The following is a 24,152-nucleotide window of genomic DNA, read 5'->3' as shown; positions in this document are numbered from 1 at the left end:
CCCCCCTTTTTTTTTTTTTTGAATCAGATAATTGACTGTTGGTACTAGATTATCGCTGTCAAAATCTTCCTCCAAATCGCTTCAGTGGTCGTTGATCTGAACGATGTTACTTGGGACGATAAGCTCATTGAAGGCCTGGATTTTATATCCAACTCGGTCCTCCAAGTGCCCTTCCTTCTCATGACTCTCATGCGATATATTACTCCTACCTTAGATGATATGTAAGACTAATTTATTTTTCCGACTCGCCAAATGTGCACTTGAACTGACACCTGGAACCAAGATTTCTACTGTCCCTTCAATGGGCCGATGTCACCTATGTAGAGAAGCATAAAGCCGATGACCCTCAAAATCTAAGGGACATGTATTATCCGAACCTCATACAGTATCCCAAAAAGGGACCTACTGCTCCCTCACGATCACGAAAGCCAACCACCACTTCGCTGATCGCATTCTTAAATCGATACATCCGAAGGGTTGCTATGTGGCTAGGCATATACATTCTGTCACTGCTTCCCGTAATCGGAAGATTTGTGATGCCTGCAGCAAGTTTCTACAATGCCAGAGAGACCCTAGGAACAACCCCAGCTGCGGTCATATTTGGGTCGGTGCTAGTATTACCAAGGCGGTATGTTGTCTTCTTCCTACATAGCTATTATGCATCACGAAGCTTGATGCGAGAACTGGTGAGTTCCTACCATCTGGTAAATTGAAATAAAAAAACCCCCCGGTGCTATTCGCTAATGAACATTCATTGGAATTCTCAGCTTGAACCATATTTCTGCCGCATCCAGTTCGACAAGGAGCAGAAGAAAAAATGGTTTATTGAGCGCGAAGGAGTCCTGTTCGGCTTTGCCTTTGCCTTCACAATTGTGCTCAAGACCCCCTTTATTGGCGTGCTCATGTACGGAATTGCTCAAGCGTCAACTGCATACCTGGTCACAAAAATCACCGACCCTCTTCCACCTCCTGAACACAGTGAGGGATTTGCCGAGAAACAAATCACGTGGAAGAACAAGCATGAGTTTTTGCAACTGTCTCTGGATGCCTTGGATAGTTCTCATGTGAAGAATCCCAGTAATGACCAGGCGAAAAGCCCCCGGGTGGATGTGTCTTCAAGTCCAACAAAAGTGTTTTCTTAAATCGTTGCTCGTCATCAAACGGTTTATATTTGGGAATAACTAGACGCTGGAGAAGCTGAAAAGATCACTGGAAGCAGGCAGTGACGCTGCATACGGCTTGTGTTGCAGATAAAGGCTCTTTAACTAAACAACGACGATGGCGGTTAGAATGCTCGTCGCGTGGTTTTGACCAGTACAAAGAATGCTCGGTCTGGATAAAACGCTATGTATGTATATAGCTTATACGTAAACAAAAGTTTATTTTATCACGGTGACTGATTCGTAGTTAACATTTGATTTTTGGATCTATCGGATTCTTAAGTGTTCAGACACCAGACCGCAGGTCAGAGTATCTTGGGGTGGAACAACCAAACGCTATTCTCTCCTAAATTCCCCATCGAAACCCGATATATAAAACCATAGGCTTTTTAAACCGGGGTACAAGAGTAGATCCCATTTTGTTACAAGTCATGCTCATACCATTGATGAAGCCTCGTTATGAGAAGAACTTTCGAGCAGCTGCTTTTTGCTTCTTCTCGGCCTCAGCAATGATCTTCTTTACACGTGCAATTTCGTTGCTGATGGCAGCATCATTGGGAGCAAGCTTCAACGCCGCTTCCAGGTCCTTAAGGGCGTCGTCTTCCTCCTTAAGACCTATTTCAGCCACAGCGCGGCGAAAGTGAGCTTTAGCGCGGTCGGCATCCTTAGCATTAGCAGCCGAGGCTGTTTCCAATGCGTAACCAGCCCATGTTTTAGCGTTCTTGAAGCTCTTCAGCTTGTTGGCAAGCAGAGCAGAGTTGGAATGCAGAGTGAATCGCAACGCTTTGAGTTGGCCATTGAGCTCCTTAGGGTCCTTGTCATCGGCGTCGGGCGTTTCATTGAGGTATCGGAGACCTTTCTGATACTTCTCCAATCCGACATGAGACTGCCCACTCTTGAAGGCTGTATTACCGAGCTCCTTGAGCTTGGAAGCAATTTCGTAGACTAATGGCGCCGTCAACTCGCCATCATAATCCGCCGGGTAATCTTCGTATGGGTCACCGGTGGCATCGACGGCCTTTTTATCGGCATTCGCATACTCCTCACCCGTCAATTCACCGCAATCAGCGACAACAACGTCACTCGTGGGCTTGTCTGCTTGTGTGGGCATGTTTTCGATTTTCCGGACGAGGCTCTTTCCGTTGATAACCTGTCCGAACACAACATGCTTGCCGTCCAGGTGCGGCGTCTCGACTGTGGTAATGAAAAACTGGCTACCATTCGTGGCGGGCCCGGAATTAGCCATCGATAGGAGGAAAGGGCGGTCATGCTTAAGCTCAAAGTTCTCATCCTCGAATCTCTCGCCGTAGATAGATTCACCACCGGTTCCGTTGAAAGCCGTAAAGTCTCCTCCCTGAATCATGAATTGTTTGATGACACGGTGGAAAATTGATCCTGTCATCCAAAATCAGGAGCTGCGTCCAACGACCTCAATCAACCAATTGTGTATATATACCCTTGAAACTAAGAGGTTTCCCTTGCTTTCCCACGCCCTTTTCACCGGTACATAGAGCACGGAAGTTCTCTGCTGTCCTGGGGACCACTGTCTCGAAAACAAAGCGTTATTAGGGGTAATGTCATATAGACAGAGAGTGACTGCGAAGGGCTGGAGTATTTTTTACCATCATTGAACTGTAGTAAAGGCTCAATGTCAGCTAGCTGTCGGGCAAATTAAGTAGGGAAACAAGACATACCAACTCGAGCGCAATTCGCCCTTCCTGTTTACCTCCAATTTCAATATCGAAAAAGACGCGAGGACGACCTGAATAAGGGTTGAGTGTGTTTAACTCGTTTTGCTCGAAACTCATCGAAAAAGATCAGGTCTGGGCTTACCTGCGGTGGCCATTTCGGTGAGTTTGGTGTCTAACGAGATAGATATATGGATATGTAAAATGAAAAATCGGTTTAGCACACGGGGCACACGGGGCACACAGGCACACAGGTTGCGCGAGAAGGATCTGTCTGAGGGTGGTTTCAGGATGAGGAAGAAGAGGTTGACCACAAAAGAAACCAAGCAAGGAAGTCGTTCACACAAAAAGCTGATCTTCACGAAGCTTCCATCTAGCCTGCCTAAGGCTGCCAAGGTCACTGCTGAGCCCCGCAGTTTCGGAGGTATGATCAGGGCTAACCGTATGAGGCAAGGCGCCACATGCTGCCCCTCATGGAGGACGCTAGTCTAAGAAAAGTATAGCCTCTTGCTAGCCTAAAAGGCTTAAGCAAACCCGCGTTATAAGAAGGTGCTTGACATACGCCTGTTCAAAATGCCAGAGGAAGCAGTCAAGAAGCATCGAAATGCCATCACCAACGCGCAGAAAATTGCCCTCCGAAGCCAGCACCGTTCGGAACCTGGCATGTCATACAGAGAGCTTGCGACGTGGTTTGAAGACAAATATGGCCGCAGAATCAATCTTTCCACAATATCTCGAATCCTCTCGTCGCATTTCGCCTTCCTGGACGATTTGCAGGGCCAGCACCCTCTTGACGCTAAACGGCACCGTCCTGAGAACTGGCCAGAGCTGGAACAAGCGCTTTCTGAATGGATTCGACGCGCTAAGAATCAAAACATGAGCTTATCACAGGAGATCATCCGTCAAAAGGCCAAGCAATTCTGGCCTGACATCTACCCTGGAAGGGACACTCCTCAGTTGAGCAACGGCTGGCTCGAACGCTTTCAGTCGCGTCACGATATCAGAATTAGAAAGCAGAACACCGACACCGAAGATTCTGCAGAGGCAGCGGCTGTTCAAATGATTAGAATTCGCCAACTTCTCAGGGCTTTCGCGCCGCGAGACGTCTTCAATTGTGATGAAACCGGCCTATTTTGGAGAATGACCCCTGACCGGAACTTGGCGACACGTACTGCTCATGACCGCCGAAAAGAACAGGCACGAATAAGCGCTTTGTTTTGCTGCAATTCCGATGCGTCAGAACGCCTTCCTCCTTTATTTATCGGGACTGCTAAACAACCTAGAGCATTCTCCAAAGCTAAAGTCAACATTGAAAATCTAGGCTGTTTTTGGCGAAGTAACAAACAGGCTTGGATGACTAGTGAGATTTTTAAGGAATGGCTCATTTGGTTTGACGCCCAGATGCAAGGCCGCAAAGTAGTTCTTTTAATGGACAAGTTTTCTGCTCATGAGATTGCCGTTCAAAAAGTCGGCTCAGCGTTGCAGAATACGCTTGTTATATGGCTCCCAGGATGCCCAACAGCACGATATCACCCGCTAGATGGAGGCATTCTATATACTTGGAAAGCTTATTGGAAAAGGGAGTGGCTTCGATACATGGCAATGGAGTTCGAACGTGCCGTCCATCCATCAATGACTATAACCATCTTGACGGCAATCCGCTGGGCAATCACGTCCTGGACTGTCGATCTTGACGATATCACAATTGCAAGCTGTTTCAAAATGGCGCTTGATCTAGAAACAGATGCAAAACTTGACCTGTCAAACTTGCACCGCGAGATTTCGACTAGCCTCCAGAACATGAAATTCCGAAATTGGATTCGTGACGTTGTGGAGACGAATCAGTTCTTAAATCACGCAGATGAGGTGGTCACAGATGGCGTAATAGACATTGATTCCTTAGTTCTAAGTCAATTTATAGCAAGTGAAGATGCGGACGAGGATGAGGGCGAGCTGATACAAGATACTCCCCGTATCTCAACTTCCGAGGCATTACAGGGTCTACATACACTTCGCCTGCATGAAGAACAACAGCCCAATGGAAATCGGGAACTTATCCAGCTGCTCTTACGCCACGAAAGGCTCTTGCAGAGTCGAGTTGAACAGCAATATCAGGCTAATATGAATTCCCTTTTTTAGCTGATCAATGGCATGCGATCGCCAGCAAGAGCAACGGTCATCTCAACAAGACACCAAATGATATGGTTGTGAAGATGTAGTTCGTAATTCAGTATCTATATACACCCAAATCCAAAACCAAAGGCCCGCTCTATTTACAGTTTGCTCCATTGACCTATGTAAATGCCAACGCCTACCCGTTTTTAGAAAAGTGAAAAAATGCAAGAAGAAAAAAAAAAAAAAGTATCACCTTGGGTGATCACTCCAAGAGCGACGCCGGAAGTTCAAACTCGACATATTTCTGCCCGTTTGCGTCCGTCTGCGTCTTCAGAGTTTTCCCATTGCTTTTGCTGCTCTCGGACTTGGGCATATCCGTAGTAATTTCAATTGTTACCTGAAGAAGCCAGTTAGCAAGCATCTAGGATGGATTATGAAAAGCCGCATTGGAAGGAGAACAAAAAGTCCTACCGCTCCATCCTCGCTGCGGAAATCAACACCCACCGGTCCATCATTTTTCAATTCGACCTCCATCATAGCCTGGAAGACGCCATTTTTCACGCGTTCGGCTTTATAGAGGTCGCCGACTTTTTGAACAAAGCGATCATAGAGCCGGCGGGCAGTTTCAACATCAGCGGCGTTGTGGAAGTCGGGCTTGTTGCCCTTCTTTAGGTGTCCGTACAGGGTGAATTGCGATACTGGTTGGAGATTTAAGTTAGGAAAGTGACCGGATGAGGTGGATATAAGTGAGATAAAACTGACCACACAGTACTTCGCCTTCTATATCCTGGACATTCCGCTTCCACTGAGAAGGCATTAGAGTCGCGTATGGATCACGCGGGGACGAGAGTATACTATACAGAAGCATTTGGATTCGTCTCATCGGGCCAGAGTTTAGCTTTCAGTATCTTAGCTGCCATGGAGTCAACATCCTTCTCAGTGTCTTCCTTGCCGACCCCGGCAAACACAAGTATGCCTCGGCCGATGGACGAAATCAATTGATTATCGACTGTGACGGAGGCCGACTTGACCCGTTGGAGGACAGCTAGTAATAACGTCAGTAAGAGAAGTTCATAGAAAGTCCAATGGTAAACAAGTAGAGTACCCTTCATTGCGTCTAGTCAAGCAGATCATAAAAACATCAATTGTCAAGGCAGGCCGCGCAAAGTGCCCACTGTGGCGCTCTCAACGAGGTTGAAGACAAGATATGCAGCTAACATGAGCCCACTGCAAGGGTGGCGACAATGGAGGGGGAAGGAAATATAATAGTCCAATGAAATTATGGTTGAGATTCTGGGAATAGCACTGTTCTTGAGTGAAGTTTCTTACTGCAATCCACCAGCGTCACTGATATCAGCGAAGGCCCCGACGCACGGTGGGGCGGCCAACCGTGCATGTCGGGTCATCGTTTTCCCGGTTACTTATATCATAAGTAGTAAAATCATCTATATATTTTTAGTGTAAATATTATTACTTAGGTTGATAGATTTGACAGGGGTTGCAAGAACGTAGCTTGGGATTGGCTTCGGCCTAGGAATAGATTCGGATAGAAAACGCATATCCACGTATGCTCAGCAGCTAATCGCTGCGTGGCAGAGCCTGAGGCCGAAACCCCGTGAGCTAGATAGCCAGAACCTGACGTTGAGAGAAATTGCTTCACATTTCCCAGACATCGATAGAGCATAGGTCACGCCCGTTATGCTTGGATGACCCGCTTGTGCCACATGCATAGGTTTTCTTTTTGCCTGAGATATCCACATCTGTACGTATAGACCAAAGGCTGAAGTCTCTGAGATGAGCGCGATTGGCAGTCTTCCTCCTAGCTAGGTGAAAGCCGAGACAGCAACTACTGCACTTTCAATTCGTGAAGCAACATGCTGGAATGCGTAATACAGACCACAAGTCTCATTCAAGAATTCGAGTTTTGCATGGGTTGATCATATTTTGGGTCTGCGAGCATCATCATGCCGGAGGCCACAACTGCGGGTGGCCATCAAATACGAGATTGTATCTCTGAAAGAGTCATTCCACTTAAGCGGAGATCACCGATGGAGGTTATTTCTAGTCTTCATCATCATGCATTACAGAAGTCAGTGACTCAAGTTTCACACCCGCCCCTCCCCCCCTTCGACGCATCTATGAGTTGGTTTCTCTTTCTTGGCCATTTCACTTTATTTCGCACATGATATGCGGCGAGATTCGGCGTTTCAACCCCCTCGACAGTTCTGATGTAGTTGATTTTGACCATTAACCCCGTAGGTTTTCTTATATATAAGTTGATCAACAGTCCGTACCCAGAGCATCCTCAGAGCTTTTACCCTATTGTCAGATCCTCAGCCCTTTGATTCCCGGAAAGAAAAAGAAGGAAAGATGGCCAATGCTTCGCGTGAAGGGGTAAATAATGGTACGTTGACATGCAAAGTCTCAGAGTAGAACACCATGCTTCGGCTTTCTCTTTTATGCTTCTCTGACAGTGACCGAACATCCATTAGATGCCCAACTAGCGTATCATATGAGCCTTTTGCGAATCCACGGTGACAACGAGCAAGAGGATCAGACAAGATTAGCACCGACATTCACGGGACCCTTGTTGCGCCAACCTGACCTTGTGCCCTCGCAGTTTGGGCTGTTAGCAGGATTGAAGCGGATACAGCATCCGGAACTTATTCACCCTACGGATGAAGAAATTGAACGAGATCCCCGGGTGTTTTTCAATGTTTCGTCGCCGTCGAGTGCATTCATCTGCGGATCCCAAGGCTCTGGTAAAAGCCACACGCTCTCCTGCCTCATCGAGGGCTGCTTGCTGAAATCTAACGCTGGCCGACTCTCAAACCCGTTGACAGCCATTGTGTTTCACTATGATGTCTTCATATGTGATGGTGGGGGCTCTCCGTGCGAGGCGGCATTTCTAGCCTCGCAACCTGGCATCAAGGCCAGAGTTCTGTGCGCACCTACTAACCTGCGGACAATCCAGGTAAATCAAATTCCCTCCTGGTCATGCGCGGCATTACTGAAACCTACTATAGAGAACATACTCTAGGTTCAACATACAAGTCGAACCGTTGCAGATTGACCAGAACAACTTAAATACCAAGCGTATGCTTGATCTCATGGCGGTAGGCCAAGAGAAAGGCACAGTGCCTCTATATATGCATACCGTCCAGCGCATTTTGCGGGAAATGCGCCTGTTACAGCAGGAGACTGGCTCTCAATTTGACTATCATAGTTTCAAAAGACAGGTTTTGGATGCTGATCTTCTTCCCAGCCAGCTTGAGCCCTTGAAACAAAGATTGGAGACTCTTGAGAGTTTTATGCCTCGTCAACAAGTGACATTGGGGAAACACTCTGGAAATCCTAAGGGAAAATCAAAAACTCGAGTGGGAGGATCAAGTTGGGTACCAGAGGTGAGGACGTAAATTCTTCCCAAAAAAAGAAGAAAAAAAAAAAAATCAGTCCAGGTTACTAATGGTCCTTACCAGTCATCCCAGCTCACAATTGTCGATCTTTCTTGCCCTTGTATCTCTCCAGATACGGCTTGTTCGCTCTTCAACATCTGCTTTGAGATTTTCATGGAACAGGACACCAATGTTGGCCGAGTGGTCGCACTCGATGAAGCGCACAAGGTTTGAAACCTTGAGGCATATTCACAAGTCTGGACACTGACTGACACAATGTGTCTAGTACATGAAGGATTCAATTGAATCTCACAATTTCACCAGCACTCTCCTTTCCACCGTCAGGCTGCAACGGCACTTAGGCGCCCGTATCTTCATTTCTACGCAGGAACCAACGATCTCGAGCGATCTTCTTAGTCTTTGTTCCATCACCATTGTTCACAAATTCTCATCGCCGGCATGGTTACGTGTCTTGGAAGGACATGTGGCTGCAGCAGCTTTGGGAGCCCAGCCGGGTGGGAAAGCACCGAATAAAGCCGAGGGAGGCTCACTGGCGCCTGAAATATCGAGTAAATACTCATTTATCAACCAGATTGTCAATCTCAGCGTGGGAGAAGCCTTGCTTTTTGCCCCGGGTGCGATTTTGATCAGCACGGGAGAGGATTCTCGCCCACAGAGACGGTGCAAACTTGGTGCAGGCTATATGGTAGTGAAGATTCGAGAAAGATTGACCGAGGACGGTGGAAGAAGCGTTCTGGCATAGAGCCGCAGTTATGAACAAGAGAAGCATGGCCATGTGATATGTTAATGGGTTAAGTGCGTTAAGTGTCTACAGATGATTTTGATAAAGCAGCGAGAGAACAGAATAAACCAACAGATTGATTGATGAGATAGTCATTCTCAGTCCCTTGTAAGAATTCTATACAATAGAACACAGAAAAAAAAAATAACAAAGAGTTCAATAAGTTCAAGGGCTCAGAGCACGGTTGAGAAGACGGTTGGAATCTCGTTCGTTGTACGCTGCTCCAACCGGGTGGTTTGGGATTCGTTTTCGAACCAAAAACAAAACAGGGGTATTGTGGTCCAAAGACAGATCAGTCATATTGACCGCACAGACCTTGCACCAATCCACAGGACTGGCTATGTGAGAATGCTTGACGCGGGAGGCCACCTACAAAAGCCGAGTGAATCGCTGTAAGATCATCAATGCGGGAGACCATCACTGCAAGAATGCCTCGGAGCAACTATGATCCTCCTCCGGTGCATTTAATCCCTCGCAGCTCAGGACAAAACTTGCGTCTGAGCGAAGTCAACAAGCGCATCAAATACTGCCAGGTATGCGTTCAATGGGCCAGAGAGCAGTCCATTATTGGCTGAGAGTACTCAATCTCCCAAGACAGTCGCAAGCCTCCTGGCATCAATGCCGTCTCCGGGAAGAGCTCCAAGAACGCCGGCGTGCAGAAGCAGGCTGGCCCAAGCTGAGCGAAACAGCAGACGTCCTCTTCTCGATCAAACGAGCCCAGTATGACGGATTTCCACTTCGCTCACTACCCAGCCTTGCTGGAATACGCGTGGCACCAGTGTATGCTTACATGGTCGCCAAGTATACTTCGCGATGGTGCTTTTTCAGAGCTGCAGCTTTTGCCTGCAATGTCAAGGATCACAGCTCTGTTCGCGAAGTTATCAACCCAATCAGGGATCACAAGGTGGCTGAAGTGGCCTGCCGCCATCAGATCGATCCACAGAGATTCCAGCGAGTCTGTAGGCAGCTCAGAAAAGTCTGGCCGCTTCTTCCCTGACAAACTTGCTTGGGAATGGAACGATAACGCTCGTATCTGCATGTCAATGACTCTTGAATGCGGAAGCTGTCGACGTGGGAGTCCTGCCACTGCGCGATTTCTGCGGCTGCCAGGATTGCCTCTAACTCTATCGTTATTGTTTCTCGCCTTGTGTTGGATTTACTTGCCTCTCCCTTCATCCAATCATCTTCTCACTTCTTCTCGGGTCTATTATATATGAATATGCCGGAGCACAGCTTCTCCCTCCTAATGTCGCCCTTGTGTCCTCATCTTACTCTTGAAGATTTTCATAACCTTCAATCTTCTGGCTTACAAAACTTCTCCGTCCCTGACCGTTTTCTTTCTACCTGAGTCGACTATCACCATGCAATCTACCGACCTCCAGAGGTGTCAGAGTTGTGATGCCGCACATGAACGACATGACCCTCTTGACCCGCCCAGCTCTTATCAACGTTCGGAGCCGACCATTGTGGGATTATACGGTATCCCAGGCTCTGGAAAATCTTTTTTGCTCGAAACTCTGAAGCAAGGACTCGGTCAAGAGCCCTTCATGTTTTACGACGGTAGCCAAGTCATTGCCGATGTGACACCCGGGGGTTTGAAGGCATTCCAGAGATTGAGCGAAGAATCGCAAACCAACATTCGAGAGCGTGCCATAAACAAGATCAAGCAGGAAGCCCGCGACAGTGGCAAAGTTGCCATAGTTGCTGGGCACGCTATGTTATGGCCCGAGGAAGAGAGTACCGGCCAATGGGTCTGCACCCAGGCTGATCTCGAGTCGTATACACATATTGTGTATTTAAATGTCCCGCCTGAAACTATTGCGGAGTATCGACTTAATGACGGAGCAAAGCATCGGCCAGACGCATCAATCAGACACTTGGAGAAGTGGCAAGAGGCCGAAATTGAAGAGTTGCGTTACCGCTGTAGAGCCCATCATATCATCTTCGCAATCTTTTCACCAGGTCGAGATTCTTCGGGCAAGCTCATGTCCCTACTTCAAGATTTTCTCAATCACACGGAAGAATTTAATGCAAGACTCGCTGAGCAACAGATGGACAAGGCCCTTGCGACTAGGCCCGAGACGGTATTACTTCTAGATGCTGACAAGACGTTGGCAGCGCAGGACAGTGGCGAGTTATTCTGGAAAGCATTACCCAGCTTGAAGTTCTTGAAAGACACAATTTCTCCATTGAAAAGACTCTTTAGCGGTACTTTGCAATACTCATATACGGCCTTCCGTCAAGCAACCATGCTCTGCGAAGAAGCCATCGGGGATGACGAGTACATTGAACATTGCGAAAAGGTAGCCCAGATGATAACGATGCATCAGGATCTGGTATATCTACTGCGCCTAGTGGCGGGCCGAACACACATTCGTGCAATTGTTCTCACTTGTGGTATTCGTGGAGTGTGGGAAAAGGTGCTTGAGAGGGAGCAGCTCTCCAGCTCCATTGCAATTATCGGTGGTGGGCGCCTGTCAGATGGCCTCGTTATGACACCGAACTTAAAGGAGAGACTAGTAAAGCATGTACGCAGCACCTGCAATGCTTCTGTTTGGGCCTTTGGTGATAGTCCTCTAGACCTCGGGATGCTGACAGCTGCGAATCAAGCTGTTGTCATTACGGGTGAGCAGGCAACGAGGAGTGCAAGCATGGATGACGCGTTAGCCAATGCTATCAAAAAAGGGGGTTTCTATCCGCGCCAGGTCCTTCTCCCAAGCCATGCATCTCCGCGTCTTGATTTATTACGGCTCCCTCTCATACAATTGTCTGATCAGTCCATCATCAATTCGATATTTACTCACTGGAACCAGCTTCATGTTGTTGACGCAAGTCATCGTTCTGCTGCAAAGTTGCTTATGACACCTATGCGGAACGCAGCATTCTCGGGCCCAGATTTGCGCAAAGCGCACTACCGAGCTGGATGGTATCTCGCGACAGAATTTTGCACCGAAATTTTGGGCCTGGAAACCTTTCCAATTCCTCATGTTCAAGGCCACCAAACTGACGGGTATCGTGTTCTCAATGAGAAAGACACGCTGATTGTAGCTCTGATGCGCGGTGGTGAACCGATGGCGCTGGGCGTTAATGATGCATTGCCCTCTGCAACATTCCTACATGCGCGGGCTGCAACTGATATCTTACCAGAGCATCTATCCAGCGTCAAGACGATTCTTCTCGTTGACTCGGTGGTGAACAGTGGCAAATCTATTTTAGACTTTGTGCAATATATCCGAACACTCCATGCCACTGTCCGCATTGTAGTTATTGCTGGTGTCATACAGTCCGAAGCAGTGACATTAAGCGAGATTAGCCAGCAGCTCTGCAGGTTCCTTCACTTGTCGTTCATTGCGCTTCGTTTGTCCGAAAATAAATTTACCGGCAAAGGGGGCACTGATACCGGTAATAGATTGTTCAACACAACCAACCTTGATTAATTCCATGTGTCACGGCTGTCGTGAAGAGAAAGATCGAATTTCTCCTTTTTTTTTTTTTTTTTTTTTTTTTTTTTTTCTCTTTCGGCGAGATTTTTACTTTGTCATGAATTTGCTGTGAGATATTTTTGCGTTTTTGCTCTTGTCAACTTCGGCCATGGGTAACTCGAGGAGGAAAGTTTTAAATTCTAAACTTATGCAAAAGTGGCCAAAACGATGTTCTATTTTTTTTTTTTCGGGGTCAATTTAGGGTGCAATGCAAATTAGATTGTTACAAACTGTAATTCCAGAAAAGACAATATGAACTCCCTTGTTTAGATTTGCTTGTTTCAGGCAATCCGCGTTGTTACCAGAGCGCCGAACTCGATAGTGACTTCGACCTTTGTGTCGGCCTCCTCTCCATACAAGGCAGAAGTATACCTTGGCAGCATGTTATCATTGCTGGTCAAAGCCCGTTGTGTCGTTCGTCTGTTATCTACGACCAATGTTCATTAGCTCCTGTGCGAGGTTGAGAGTTGGCTGCCGCTGGAAGCGAGCGAGAAATACATAGTTCCCAGCATCGGGGAAATTCGAATACATGACCCGTCCGTCCTATCTGTACAGTTACCACCGCGCAGTTTATGCGAAGTCTCGTGGCGTGTGGTCATAGGCTCAATGCATGCGCAAGATTAGCATCGTATTCCTGGCTCTTGCGGACGTGTATGCGACTGTCCAATCTCATCTGGCTCCGGTCTTCGGTCAAGTCAGCGTCCTGAAGGGATTTCGACCGGAAAACAAGCCATGGAATACGGAAAACCCTGGCGGTCAAAAGGCATGGACACGTAGGTAGGCGTAATTGGTCATTGTATGTTCAACCCGGTACGCCCTTATCCAAAGGCTCCCAGGTCTCTACAGATGAGACAAGAACATACCACTGGTGAATCACAGAAGACGAACGTGCACTCACTGTTTGAGGCATGCGGACTGAGCGACTCTGACCTGTCTAGGGCTTAGAGGGAGGCAAAGCTATGCACTTATGTGGGTGTGGTCCTAGTCAACAACGAGAGGGGTTGATGCAGGGATGTCGTCGCTAAATGCAAGCCAGGGCTTTCACTCGTGCATGGATAGATAATGGAGTGGCATCAACAATTATAAATTCTAGAGCTTGCCCACTTCAATTACTTATTGTGACCACTCTTCCATTCAATCAAGATGGAGTCCGATATTCACTCTGCCATTCCTAGCCACGATGGCTTGATCCCTGAGCTCGACGATGGCATCTACAGTTTCTCTGGTACCTCAAATGAAAACGCCATGACAAGTGCCTTTGCCGGAAACAGCTTTGATGAGTCATTAGGTTTCAGTTTGTCTCTATACCCGGATTTCGCAAACAATGACCCGACCCAACTTCTGGGCAACGATTTTTTCTTTCTGGATCTGCCGAATTCACCCGCAACATTCAACGAATCTGTTGAAAATCAGCCTGTATAGAGTGCTCCTTCAGGTTCGTTATCTAGTGTGGTGGGCATTTCAGGCGGCGAGGCTCAGGAAATATCGCCTGTTGGGAGGAGTCATGTCAGTGAAGAGAATGTACGCAGAAACGCTACAACATCTTCAGAGACAGTGCCGAAGCATTTCGAGTTCATACAAGCCGAAGTACCTTTCATTGACCACATCATGCCGAGTTCCGACGGAATGTTTCATTGTCCGACAACAGGCTGCAAGTCAAAGCTCTTGTTTCACGACAAGAGTCACTTGAAGTAGGTAAACCGCAAGAGGCATGAGTAAGTGGTCGTCTAGCTGACCGTCATCTAGGCGACACATGAAGAGGCATTCGAAGCCTGTTCGATGCCTCAAAAAGACGTGCGCTTATCGTTTTGCAGAACGAGGCGATATGCTTCGTCATGTGATGGTGCACCATACCAAAGGTCGAGGATCAGCAAATTGTCAGCATTGTGGTCGTACATTTACTCGACGTGACAATCTTAAAAGGCACATGCAAAACAAGCATTCTTGAAAAAGATTAAGCGGTGTTTCATGGTATCTGACAAAGATTGCATTCGGTGTTTGTAAGAATGACGAATGCTTTGTTGATCGAGAGGGCAATGTCTGTATTTTCACGTTAACTATGAGCATGCAATAAAAAATCTCAATTTCCAGATTCAAGAGCCTTCGCGGATATTCTCGTGTCCTTTGGTTGAAGCTTCTGAGAACGAATGGGACAAGGGATATTACCTGGAAGACGGAGGCGCTTAAATCTCCGCAAGCTGTAGTTGTACAAGATCAAATAACCCTTCTCAAAAACGTCTACACTGATCATACAATGCATCCTTCTGACTTGAGCAAAAGCCGAACTATCCGCAGTTTTCCCAGTAGAGTAGTTTTGACTTTCAGTTTCGGAAGCATAATTTTCAAGATTGGGCCTTACGTGTGTGTGTGTGTGGCAATAGTAGGTACCTGTCATTTCCTGTACCCTTGAAAAAGAAGTCTCTGGACTAGACCCGATGCTTTTCAGCTTCATGGCTCTCTGAACGGAGATCTCTAGCATGGTGGCCTCCTGCATGATGGCCTCCTGCATAGTGGCCTCCTGCATAGTGGACTCTCGCATGGTGACCTCTCGCATGGTGGCCTCCTGCATGATAGCCTTTGCAAGGTGGCCTCTCGCATGATGGCCTCCTGCATAGTGGCCTCCTGCATAGTGGACTCGACTCTCGCATGGTGGCCTCTCGCATGGTGGCCTCCTGCATAGTAGCCTCCTGCATGATAGCCTTTGCAAGGTGAAGTCGACGTGTAGTCCTCTAGATAAAAGAACAGAGTGCGGCATTGATGTCTCAGCCAAAATCTCTTCATTAGCTCCAATCCCAGTCAGTAGAACCCAGACTTCTTTGTCTCCGCATAACCAACATTCAACGATAATCCACCTGCGAAGAACTGCCATCATGAAACAAACAGCCAGAGAAGCTCTAGAGCTCACACCTAGCCGTACTGGCCGTCCGCGATTAGACAAATCTTCAAGAATCCTTGCTCGCTTTTATGAGCCGCTGTTTCTTCTACAAGCACTTGGTCAGACGAGAGGTGTACACACGCGCCGGGAGCGCGATTCCAACGATGTCACAGAAACGAGACGGAAGTTCTTGGAGAATCTCTGTTTTGTGTGTGACTTTGCCCAGGGTGGAGAGTCTTGTACCGCTATTGGACTGGAAGAGCGCGTTGACAAATATGTATTCTGGCTCGCTTCGAATGGGAAACATCCAAACATAGCAGATTTTCTCAAGTCTGCGTTAAAGTTCTTGTGTCTTACTGCCAGCCACCTTGCCGAATTGGAACCGGACGCCACGGAGCGTGAATTCACTCAGATTTGTGCAGATTTTGCCAAAATTCGCATAAATGAGCAATGGAAGCGTGTACGGACTCAGGCTGAGTTGTGTATCTCGAAGCTGCAGGACGCGACGAACAAAGAAGGCAAGTTCGATGACCTGACTAACCCATTCTACAATCGAAGCTGACAATTCTGAAGTATACAATGACTTGATTCAGATGCTGCAACAGATCCTTGGTCAGGATGATCCGATCAAACTCTGTTACTTCGCATACGACAATCGACGGTCGACAATGATTGCCGAACTCAAATCTCTTGCTTCAAGCGAAGAGCGAGGCCTGAGTTTAGACGGCCAAAGATCGTCTTTTTACTTAGTTCAGCATTACATCGGAAGGCTAGCGCACCATATAAGAGCACCGAGAGAGCTTATCCAAGACTCTCGTAATATCGAGCATATACTACAAACCTGCACGGTTGAGATTGTTGATCTTCCCGGCGTACAGATACCTTTACGTGACACACATACAAATCTCAAGGGCATCCTGAATCGAATGTTCAGGGAAGATAATGCCAACGAAAAAGAAGAGGTCGAGGAAGGTCTCATATACTTGGATAAAGTCTCCGGAACCTTTAACAAATTTGTGGGCTGTTACAAGCGGTCTGGCGTTGATGCCGATGTGCATGCCGAGATCAAAGTCTTGGAGCATTTTCATCGGTCAAAACTACGCTTTGCTGGAAACGACCGTTTCATTGCTTGCAGTAAGCCGGCATGCCTCTGTTGTGAATTGTACTTCAAGCACCATCCTGCTTACTTTGTGACTCCGTCGTCTCACAAAAAGGTCTGGCCGAAATGGAGCCCCCCGAAAGTGAAATACGGTCCCATCCTGGATGACTGGGCCATACAGCAAAGGAAGATCCTAAGCAAAATTACTGAAGATCTTCGCGAGCAGGTTATCAATCATGTTTTGCAACGCTCGAGAAACAGCCACTGGCATCCCGACTCCAGGACCGGTATCACAGATTTGCAGAGTATGAATCACCAAGCCTTTTCGATGGAGTCAGACTATTCAGAATTATCAGAGCTCGAGTCCGACTTTAACTCTTTGGACGGCTCAGAGAGTGAGATGTGGTCAGATTCTGAAGATGGTGGTGTTTCTGTCTCCGTTTAGGGGTTCCCCATTCCCACGATTACAAGATTGACAAAACTAGAAACTGCCGTCGCGTTATTTTCATACTTAGGAGTCTCGTTTTCTTCTTCGAACCCTGATTTTCTTTAGGATAGTAAACAAGATGGCTACATATTAATCTGCGTGACAACGTAACGGTACATTACTTGTTTAATGGATCGCGGCCTTTGCCATGAGACCAGACCGTAAACCTAAGGCGTATCCGAATGCTCAGCTGCATGGCATCCATGCTATTCTCTTGAACAGTGTCGGAAATCTGATGCATGCAAATATCGTCTAGCTGTGCCTTTTTATCTGGAAACGAGAAGGAATGTTCCTGGAAAGGTGCCGCGGGAATTCATCACCACCTTCGGTTCTGAATCATAAGGCTGTCATCGGTACCCTGGTAGCAGAGGATTAGATACTAAATTATGTAGGTGCTTGTATATGAACAGTACCCAAAGCAACCATTTATACAATTTTTGATCCACATCAAATAGCATCAGGAATTCCATGACGCGCAGAGTTTCATGGACACCGCACCAAGCCCTAGATAATACACATACAAGTGAGCACTATCCGAACAGATCTCTCAGTCCAGACAGCTTGTACTCCGCACCAGGCATCGGGTGTGCTACTTCTTGCAATGACTTGAATCTGTGTGTATGACCGACGCAAACTAGTTATACATAATATGTATAGTTAACTATAGTTACTATCCTCTGGATTTTCTGATACTGATGTCAGCGAAAGCGGTCTGGATGGCAGAATGAATCCTATTGGCCCGCGCTCACAGCACAGCATGCACCTTCATTGAACGGCTTCCTCCGAGCAACACGGCACAAGCCAAAAGATCTCTTTTGCATGCCATCACAGTCAGAGACGACCCTGACTTCTTTGTCCCTGTACGCCACCCAATCTACTCTAGGCCATACAGTCACCCTGCCATCTACGCCGGCACCTGGTTCACGTGCTGCATTTCCGGCTTTGCGTCAAGCCCATCATAATTGAATGCTTTCACCATGGCATCTCGCAAGACACAACAGGAAATCGACAAGACCTTCAAGAAGGTCGCTGAAGGTATCGCCACCTTCGAAGGCATCTATGAAAAGATCAAATCGACAACGAATATTACGCAACGAGATAAGCTTGAAGAGAATTTGAAACGAGAGATCAAGAAGCTTCAGCGATTCCGAGACCAGATCAAATCATGGGCCGCTGGCAACGAAGTCAAGGACAAAACGCCTCTGCTAGAGCAGAGGAAAGCCATCGAAACAGTGCGCTTGTCTATAAGAAGTTACCTATGAGAGAAAGGACACTAACTATTAGCAGTGTATGGAGCAGTTCAAAGCCGTCGAAAAGGAAATGAAGACAAAGGCGTACTCGAAAGAAGGACTATCAGCCGCCTCCCGACTGGATCCAAAAGAGAAAGAAAAAGCCGACGCCTGCGATTTTCTTTCGAGCATGGTTGACGAACTCCAACAGAAAATCGAGGCTATGGAGGCTGAAGAGGAAACGCTTCATGCGTCACTCAAGAAGGGCAAAAAGGACCCCACAAAGACGAATCGGATGGAAGAAATATCTCGAGTCTCAGAACGACATAGGTGGCATGTGAATAAATTGGAACTTTTACTGCGGTCGCTGCAGAATGGTGGTGTGGAGACAGCCCAGGTAGTTGACTTGAAGGACAGTATTAAGTACTACGTAGAGGATGGGCACAATATCGACTACTCAGGTGAAGACGAGACACTCTACGATGACTTGAATCTCGGCGATGAGGAAGGCCAGTTCGGCGCTGCTCCTGACAATGACCGAGTATCTTCGCAAGATACACAATCTATACCAGACGAAGATACAGAACCGCGAGCGAAACCTAAAGCAGACTCCGTGTCAGGACGACGACCTTCCACACAAATGAAATCCCCTCTTCCGGTACTTGCGACCCTTCATCCGGCAACGACACCAGCAGCGACGTCGAATACCATGAAACCAGCGCCTCTACCGACTCGGTTGCCCGGTGAGACATTGAAATATGCATCTGCTGCAGCGGCAGCGGCAGCGAGTGATCGGAGTGGCGTTGGTATTGCACCACTTCCTCCTCCGCCAGGATCTAGCCCTGCATCATCATCAGTGCTCCCAGTATCCAAAGCTGGTTCAACGTATTCTCCAGGTGTTACATCAGTACAGTTGGCCTCTCGCATTGTATCAACACCAGAGCCAACGGAGAAAACTTCTCGACACGAATCGCCAGCACCTACGCACGTAGCCACCAACAAAGCTGCGTCATCAACCCCTGCTGTAGAAAAGCGTGAAATGGGGACCTCGAAGCAAGAGGCGCCGAGTAGTAATGCTGCGCCTAAGGAGGGGACTGCAGCAGCTTCTCAGGAGCACTCGGTTTATCATCTACCGCCAGGGCTTCAGGACTTAATACAATCATTCGAAGCGACAAAGACCCGGGGCGAAGCGAATTCCTCATCGGCGTCTGTACAACGACTCCTCGCAGCCTCGCTAAATTCGTGTCCGGAACCGGGAGATGCGGAGAAACCGCGTCACTATAAACCCCAAAATCCTTACAACACGCCGCTTTATTATCCGCAAGAGCCTCTCCCGATTTTCGACGATCACCGACTATACGACACCGGACGCATCGATACCGACACCTTGTTCTACATCTTCTACTACCAGCAAGGCACTTACCAGCAATATCTTGCCGCAAAGTCGTTGAAGAACCAAAGCTGGCGATTCCATAAACAATATCAAACATGGTTTCAACGTCACGAAGAACCAAAAATGATCACGGAAGAGTTTGAACAAGGTACATATCGATTCTTCGACTATGAGAGCACATGGTAAGTTTCTTTCCCATCATTCTACGTCTTCCGCCTGAATCTCGACCTCTGACTTTTCTTTGTTATCCTTGTCCAGGATGAATCGACGAAAAGCGGATTTCAAGTTTATCTACAAGTTCTTAGAGGACGATCTATGATCGTGGCGGTGATAGTCGCAGGAGTATGGTTTATTTTGACATGCTTTTTTTTTCATCCTCTTCTTTTCTTTAAAGAGAAATCTGCTTTTCTTCCATAGATGACACTGGAAGATGGCTGGTTAATAGGGAAATATGGGCAATATAGGAAGGGGCATTGGCTGGCGTCTCACGTGCTACTGTACAACTGTTTCTTCTTTGTTCCTTTGGTTTTTCTGTTTCTCATTTTCCCCTTCAAGGAAGAGGATTGAATGATTTACTATTGATGAGTCAAGTGGTATTGGTGTATTCTATTCTGTCAAAGCAGCATAGAGGTTAATCGAATCCATTACAATTGACAAAGTGACAGTCAAGACATTGCTTGACGAAGTGAAATCAACAAAAACATTCAGACTGCAATCGTAATTGTCTTATAATATTCATACCTTCGAGATGTTAAGAAGGCTTCATGGTCCCTGATCGCAGAACCCTAACACTGCTAAATTAGGCAACTAGACAGATCTCGCATTTCTCCACCCTTGCATATTCTCTCACGTTTGCAAAAGATCGATGCATCATATTCATACCCATGTTTAATTCACAAGACTAGCTAGCTATGCGAGAGTTTCGATCCTTTCATCGCTTAAAGATGACTGCATGCCAGACCCAGTTGGACTCTGACTATCCAGAATGATACCCCAAAAGAGTAGCGGTGATGTCCGTGTGACTAACTAACCTATTCATGCGCAGCAGAAAAAGAAAAGAGCAGGACGGAAAAAGCAAAAAAAAAGAAAAGAAAAAGCTACTGAGACTTCCCATGCAGTGCCTGGTTGGATGGGTCGTCGGGAACCAGGGCTGGCGTCGGTGAAATCAGAATTGCCCGCAGCTGAGCCTTGTTCGTTTGCATCCAGACGAGCATGCCATGCTCGTGGTAGGACAGTTGTGTTTTTTATTTCCGGTCTGAATACATGCAGTATGCATCTAGTTTGTTCTCGAAAAGCTTGTGATGGGTTACATCCCTCAGTGTACACGTGAGAACTTGAAGTGCACCCAACCTTGCCAGAATATATATCGAGTATTTCTCCTCATTATACGTCTAGACGAAATTCGGAAAACAATATAAGTAACAGGTGTCGATTATATAATAGTCGTGTAAAAATACAGAGCCTCGAAAATAGAAACAAAACTCTGTGCCTTGCCTGGCTGATTCGGCTTTTGAACAAACGCAAGGGAAAAAGCATGTTTCGCTTCTGTTTCTCAGACTATCTTTTGCTCGAAACCCTTGGATTACTCAAGTCAACTGATGCATCTACTAAACCTGAAGTAGATTTAGATAAAACTTCGGAGTTGCGTTGTTTGATGAGATTGACATTTTTATACTACCGCCCAAGGTTACCTATTTGGGCAATACACCTCTGTCTACCTAGGTATCGACCGGGAATGACTGTTGCATTACTGCACATCACAGTGGATCTTCTGGCTCTTTAAGGCTGTCTTACTTGATTTTCATGAGGTTCACGCCTGACTCGGACTGGCTCACAGAGGGAATAGGGGCCGAAATTATCCACCACTCATCTAGGAGGATCGGGGCAAAGATGCCTACCTTGGCATATGATATTATAGTTGAGCATACGAACTTAGTGATTGTAAACAAGTTTTACGCCAGTGTGTAGCACAAATCCCAGCGTCATTCCATATAAAAACCAGGCTGCTTGTTCAGTTTCCACCATCTAGTAACACCCATTCTTATGCCGCGCACACAGGACAATATGAAGAAGCTCGCTTCTTTCCTCTTCGCCATATTGGCGTCAATGTATTTGGAAACCAAGTCATTCTACTTCATTTTGCTACCACTCGGTGCAGTCGCGACGCCTATAGCTTCTAGGGGTTCTTATGCGCCGCCTCTTTTCCTCTGTGAGACTATTCAGTTGACGGACGAAACCCTCTCACGGGCAGCTCTATCTATCCAAAACAAAACTATATCCGATCTGTTTTCATTTGGGCCCAGCTTCAAGAACCTGTCAGACGCCCAGAAACTCCCGCATAGCTGCAAACTGTTACCAGGTGACGCGCTTTGGCCATCTGATACAGTCTGGAAAACATTCAATGATCTTCTGGAAGGTAGCTTGATTCAACCAGAACCCTTGGCTGCTGCATGCTACCCCGAATGGTCTGACTACAATGTCGAGACCTGCGCCACCATCACTGCACAATGGATGAACTCGGATCTGCAGTAAGTTTTGTTTCAAGAGCTTGCCAATGTACAAACCTCAAAATTACTGAATCAAATTCTAGCATGATCGACCCGACCTCAATAATGTCGCCCCTGTACGAAGGACGCTCCTGCATGCCATTAGGATATATTTACACCGGTTCATGCCTCCAGGGAGCTTACCCGACGTATGTGGTAAATGCATCGACAGTTGCACAAATCCAACTAGCGGTGAACTTCGCGCGGAATTCCAATATTCGCCTCGTTGTTAAAAATACTGGCCACGACTTCAATGGAAAGGCATCTGGGAAAGGTGCTCTTTCAATCTGGACCCATTGGTTGAAAGACAAAGCCTACTATCCTAGTTTTCAGGCTGCCAATGGCTACAACGGCCCGGCTATCAAGGTTGGTGCCGGTATACAAGTCTTTGAGGCCTATGAGTTTGCAAAGGACCTAGGTGTGACTGTTGTTGGAGGCGAGGCTATTACCGTTGGTTTGGCTGGAGGTTATACGGCTGGAGGTGGCCATTCTCCCTTGAGCAGTCTGTATGGGATGGCCGCGGATCAAGTACTGGCTTTGGAAGGTAGCTTTCTTTGCTCTCAGAGAATGACACGAACTGCACAAAGGCTGATCGTTTTCTCTGTCTAGTGGTTTTGGCGGACGGCAGTTTTGTCACTGCTACTGCAAGCGAAAATCCAGACGTCTACTGGATGCTTCGCGGTGGCGGTGGCAGCACAATTGGAGTTGTAGTCTCGATGACAGTGAGAGCGTACCCAAAATTGCCTACTACTACAGTCACTTTCAATTTTACTATTGATGATACCGCTGGCCCCGATGCCTTTTGGGGTGCAGTACAGGCCTACATCGACAATATTGAAACCTTCGTGGACGCCGGCACATATGGCTATTACTATCTCGGGGCATCAGCAGTGGAAGTCGGCACTGACTACGCGGGAAATACGGATTATTATTTTCGAATGGAGTCCTTCGTTGCACCAAATATGACAGTAACAGAGACTCGGGAATTACTTGCTCCTTGGTTCAACGTGCTTGATGAGTTGAACGTGACATACAATCCGTGGTATAACCATGCTGATAATTTGTCCGTCCAAATGGCCCTGCTCCTCTGTATAACTATATTGTTATTTGATTACTCAATGTACATTCAGCTAATTTCTTTTCCCCCTTGCAGTCACGATGTCTGGGTCGTCGCCTTTCCTCAAGAGTACGTAGGCACAGATGCAACCAAGTTTGGCTCACGGCTCATTCCCCGGAATGTTTTCCAAGACGAAGAACTGCGCCGAGAGCTATTTATTGCTCATGAGAATGCAATTGACAATGTATACTCACCCCCCAAGTCATGGCCGTGCTGAGCTCGTATTTCTAACTCTAGCTTGACGATTGGTACAGGGCCTCTACATTTTGGGATTCCAAGTCAGCGGAAAAGGCATCGCAATTGAACCACCGACAGATAACGCTGTTCTTCCAGCATGGCGCAATGCTCTTGCACATATACTTGTTGGCATAGAATGGAACCCAGCATCCAGCTGGGAGGTGGTTTATAACTCGTCTCTATATGTCACTGACTGGATGGATCTTCTACGTGACATTGCACCCAACTCGGGGGCTTATATGAGCGAAGCCGATCTTTTAGAGCCTAATCTGCAGGAAGCCTTCTACGGAACGAACTATCCTCGTCTGTATGAATTGAAGCAACGGTATGATCCCACGGGCCTTTTCTTTGCTCTGACCGCTGTCGGGGCTGAGGATTGGGAGATCCAAGTTACTGATCCGTTGCCAAACTCGTGGAACAACAATGGAAGGTTGTGTCATGTTTAATCTGATGCAACTACTGCAATATATTTTTATTGGCGTTGAAAGATGGGACTCGGTATCTATGAAGTTTAGGGATTGACTACA

The 24,152-nt window shown here is 47.1% G+C and overlaps 9 protein-coding genes across 9 annotated transcripts in view, besides 3 other annotated features; 7 read left to right on the top strand and 2 right to left on the bottom strand.

Moving 5' to 3' along the window:
- Positions 1–1,142, top strand: part of UA08_02347 (hypothetical protein) — a gene marked incomplete at both ends in the record, with an annotated part of 1,420 nt that extends 278 nt beyond the window's left edge. Inside the window, 3 exons of the mRNA XM_020264379.1 lie at positions 49–221; positions 284–686; positions 768–1,142. Of these exons, the coding sequence (XP_020122359.1) occupies positions 49–221; positions 284–686; positions 768–1,142 (951 nt within the window). The remainder of the gene's footprint in view (positions 1–48; positions 222–283; positions 687–767) is intronic.
- A 475-nt stretch (positions 1,143–1,617) lies between these two features.
- Positions 1,618–3,006, bottom strand: UA08_02346 (Peptidyl-prolyl cis-trans isomerase D; the record flags this gene model as incomplete). Its single annotated transcript, XM_020264378.1, has 5 exons — positions 1,618–2,555; positions 2,617–2,703; positions 2,783–2,792; positions 2,855–2,922; positions 2,994–3,006. 5 exons carry the CDS (start codon positions 3,004–3,006, stop codon positions 1,618–1,620), a joined length of 1,116 nt encoding a protein of 371 aa, XP_020122358.1.
- A 634-nt stretch (positions 3,007–3,640) lies between these two features.
- Positions 3,641–3,834: a repeat region (Identified by RepeatMasker using a combination of RepBase library and repeat library created with RepeatScout).
- Positions 3,835–3,955: 121 nt separating this feature from the next.
- Positions 3,956–4,439: a repeat region (Identified by RepeatMasker using a combination of RepBase library and repeat library created with RepeatScout).
- A 786-nt stretch (positions 4,440–5,225) lies between these two features.
- UA08_02345 (D-tyrosyl-tRNA(Tyr) deacylase) lies at positions 5,226–6,075 on the bottom strand (the record flags this gene model as incomplete). The annotated part of the gene is made up of 5 exons (XM_020264377.1): positions 5,226–5,360; positions 5,435–5,661; positions 5,726–5,768; positions 5,824–6,008; positions 6,069–6,075. The coding sequence occupies 5 exons, from the start codon at positions 6,073–6,075 to the stop codon at positions 5,226–5,228; spliced, it is 597 nt and encodes a 198-aa protein (XP_020122357.1).
- A 310-nt stretch (positions 6,076–6,385) lies between these two features.
- Positions 6,386–6,570: a repeat region (Identified by RepeatMasker using a combination of RepBase library and repeat library created with RepeatScout).
- A 763-nt stretch (positions 6,571–7,333) lies between these two features.
- UA08_02344 (hypothetical protein) lies at positions 7,334–9,121 on the top strand (the record flags this gene model as incomplete). Its single annotated transcript, XM_020264376.1, has 5 exons — positions 7,334–7,367; positions 7,456–7,937; positions 7,990–8,367; positions 8,443–8,586; positions 8,645–9,121. The coding sequence occupies 5 exons, from the start codon at positions 7,334–7,336 to the stop codon at positions 9,119–9,121; spliced, it is 1,515 nt and encodes a 504-aa protein (XP_020122356.1).
- Positions 9,122–9,588: 467 nt separating this feature from the next.
- On the top strand, positions 9,589–12,597 carry UA08_02343 (hypothetical protein; the record flags this gene model as incomplete). Its single annotated transcript, XM_020264375.1, has 3 exons — positions 9,589–9,693; positions 9,759–10,115; positions 10,543–12,597. 3 exons carry the CDS (start codon positions 9,589–9,591, stop codon positions 12,595–12,597), a joined length of 2,517 nt encoding a protein of 838 aa, XP_020122355.1.
- A 1,188-nt stretch (positions 12,598–13,785) lies between these two features.
- UA08_02342 (hypothetical protein) lies at positions 13,786–14,064 on the top strand (the record flags this gene model as incomplete). The annotated part of the gene is made up of 1 exon (XM_020264374.1): positions 13,786–14,064. The coding sequence occupies one exon, from the start codon at positions 13,786–13,788 to the stop codon at positions 14,062–14,064; it is 279 nt and encodes a 92-aa protein (XP_020122354.1).
- Positions 14,065–15,512: 1,448 nt separating this feature from the next.
- On the top strand, positions 15,513–17,061 carry UA08_02341 (hypothetical protein; the record flags this gene model as incomplete). The annotated part of the gene is made up of 2 exons (XM_020264373.1): positions 15,513–15,977; positions 16,111–17,061. 2 exons carry the CDS (start codon positions 15,513–15,515, stop codon positions 17,059–17,061), a joined length of 1,416 nt encoding a protein of 471 aa, XP_020122353.1.
- Positions 17,062–18,080: 1,019 nt separating this feature from the next.
- On the top strand, positions 18,081–20,044 carry UA08_02340 (hypothetical protein; the record flags this gene model as incomplete). The annotated part of the gene is made up of 3 exons (XM_020264372.1): positions 18,081–18,335; positions 18,391–19,907; positions 19,984–20,044. 3 exons carry the CDS (start codon positions 18,081–18,083, stop codon positions 20,042–20,044), a joined length of 1,833 nt encoding a protein of 610 aa, XP_020121827.1.
- Positions 20,045–21,789: 1,745 nt separating this feature from the next.
- On the top strand, positions 21,790–24,071 carry UA08_02339 (hypothetical protein; the record flags this gene model as incomplete). Its single annotated transcript, XM_020264370.1, has 5 exons — positions 21,790–22,253; positions 22,316–22,815; positions 22,881–23,313; positions 23,425–23,572; positions 23,643–24,071. 5 exons carry the CDS (start codon positions 21,790–21,792, stop codon positions 24,069–24,071), a joined length of 1,974 nt encoding a protein of 657 aa, XP_020121828.1.
- Positions 24,072–24,152: the final 81 nt, after the last annotated feature.

This window comes from Talaromyces atroroseus (genome assembly GCF_001907595.1).
Source record: "Talaromyces atroroseus strain IBT 11181 chromosome Unknown scaffold_2, whole genome shotgun sequence".
In the NCBI taxonomy this organism is placed as follows: domain Eukaryota; kingdom Fungi; phylum Ascomycota; class Eurotiomycetes; order Eurotiales; family Trichocomaceae; genus Talaromyces; species Talaromyces atroroseus.
Note: the sequence above shows the minus strand (reverse complement) of the source record. Positions and strands in the feature narration are given on the sequence as shown.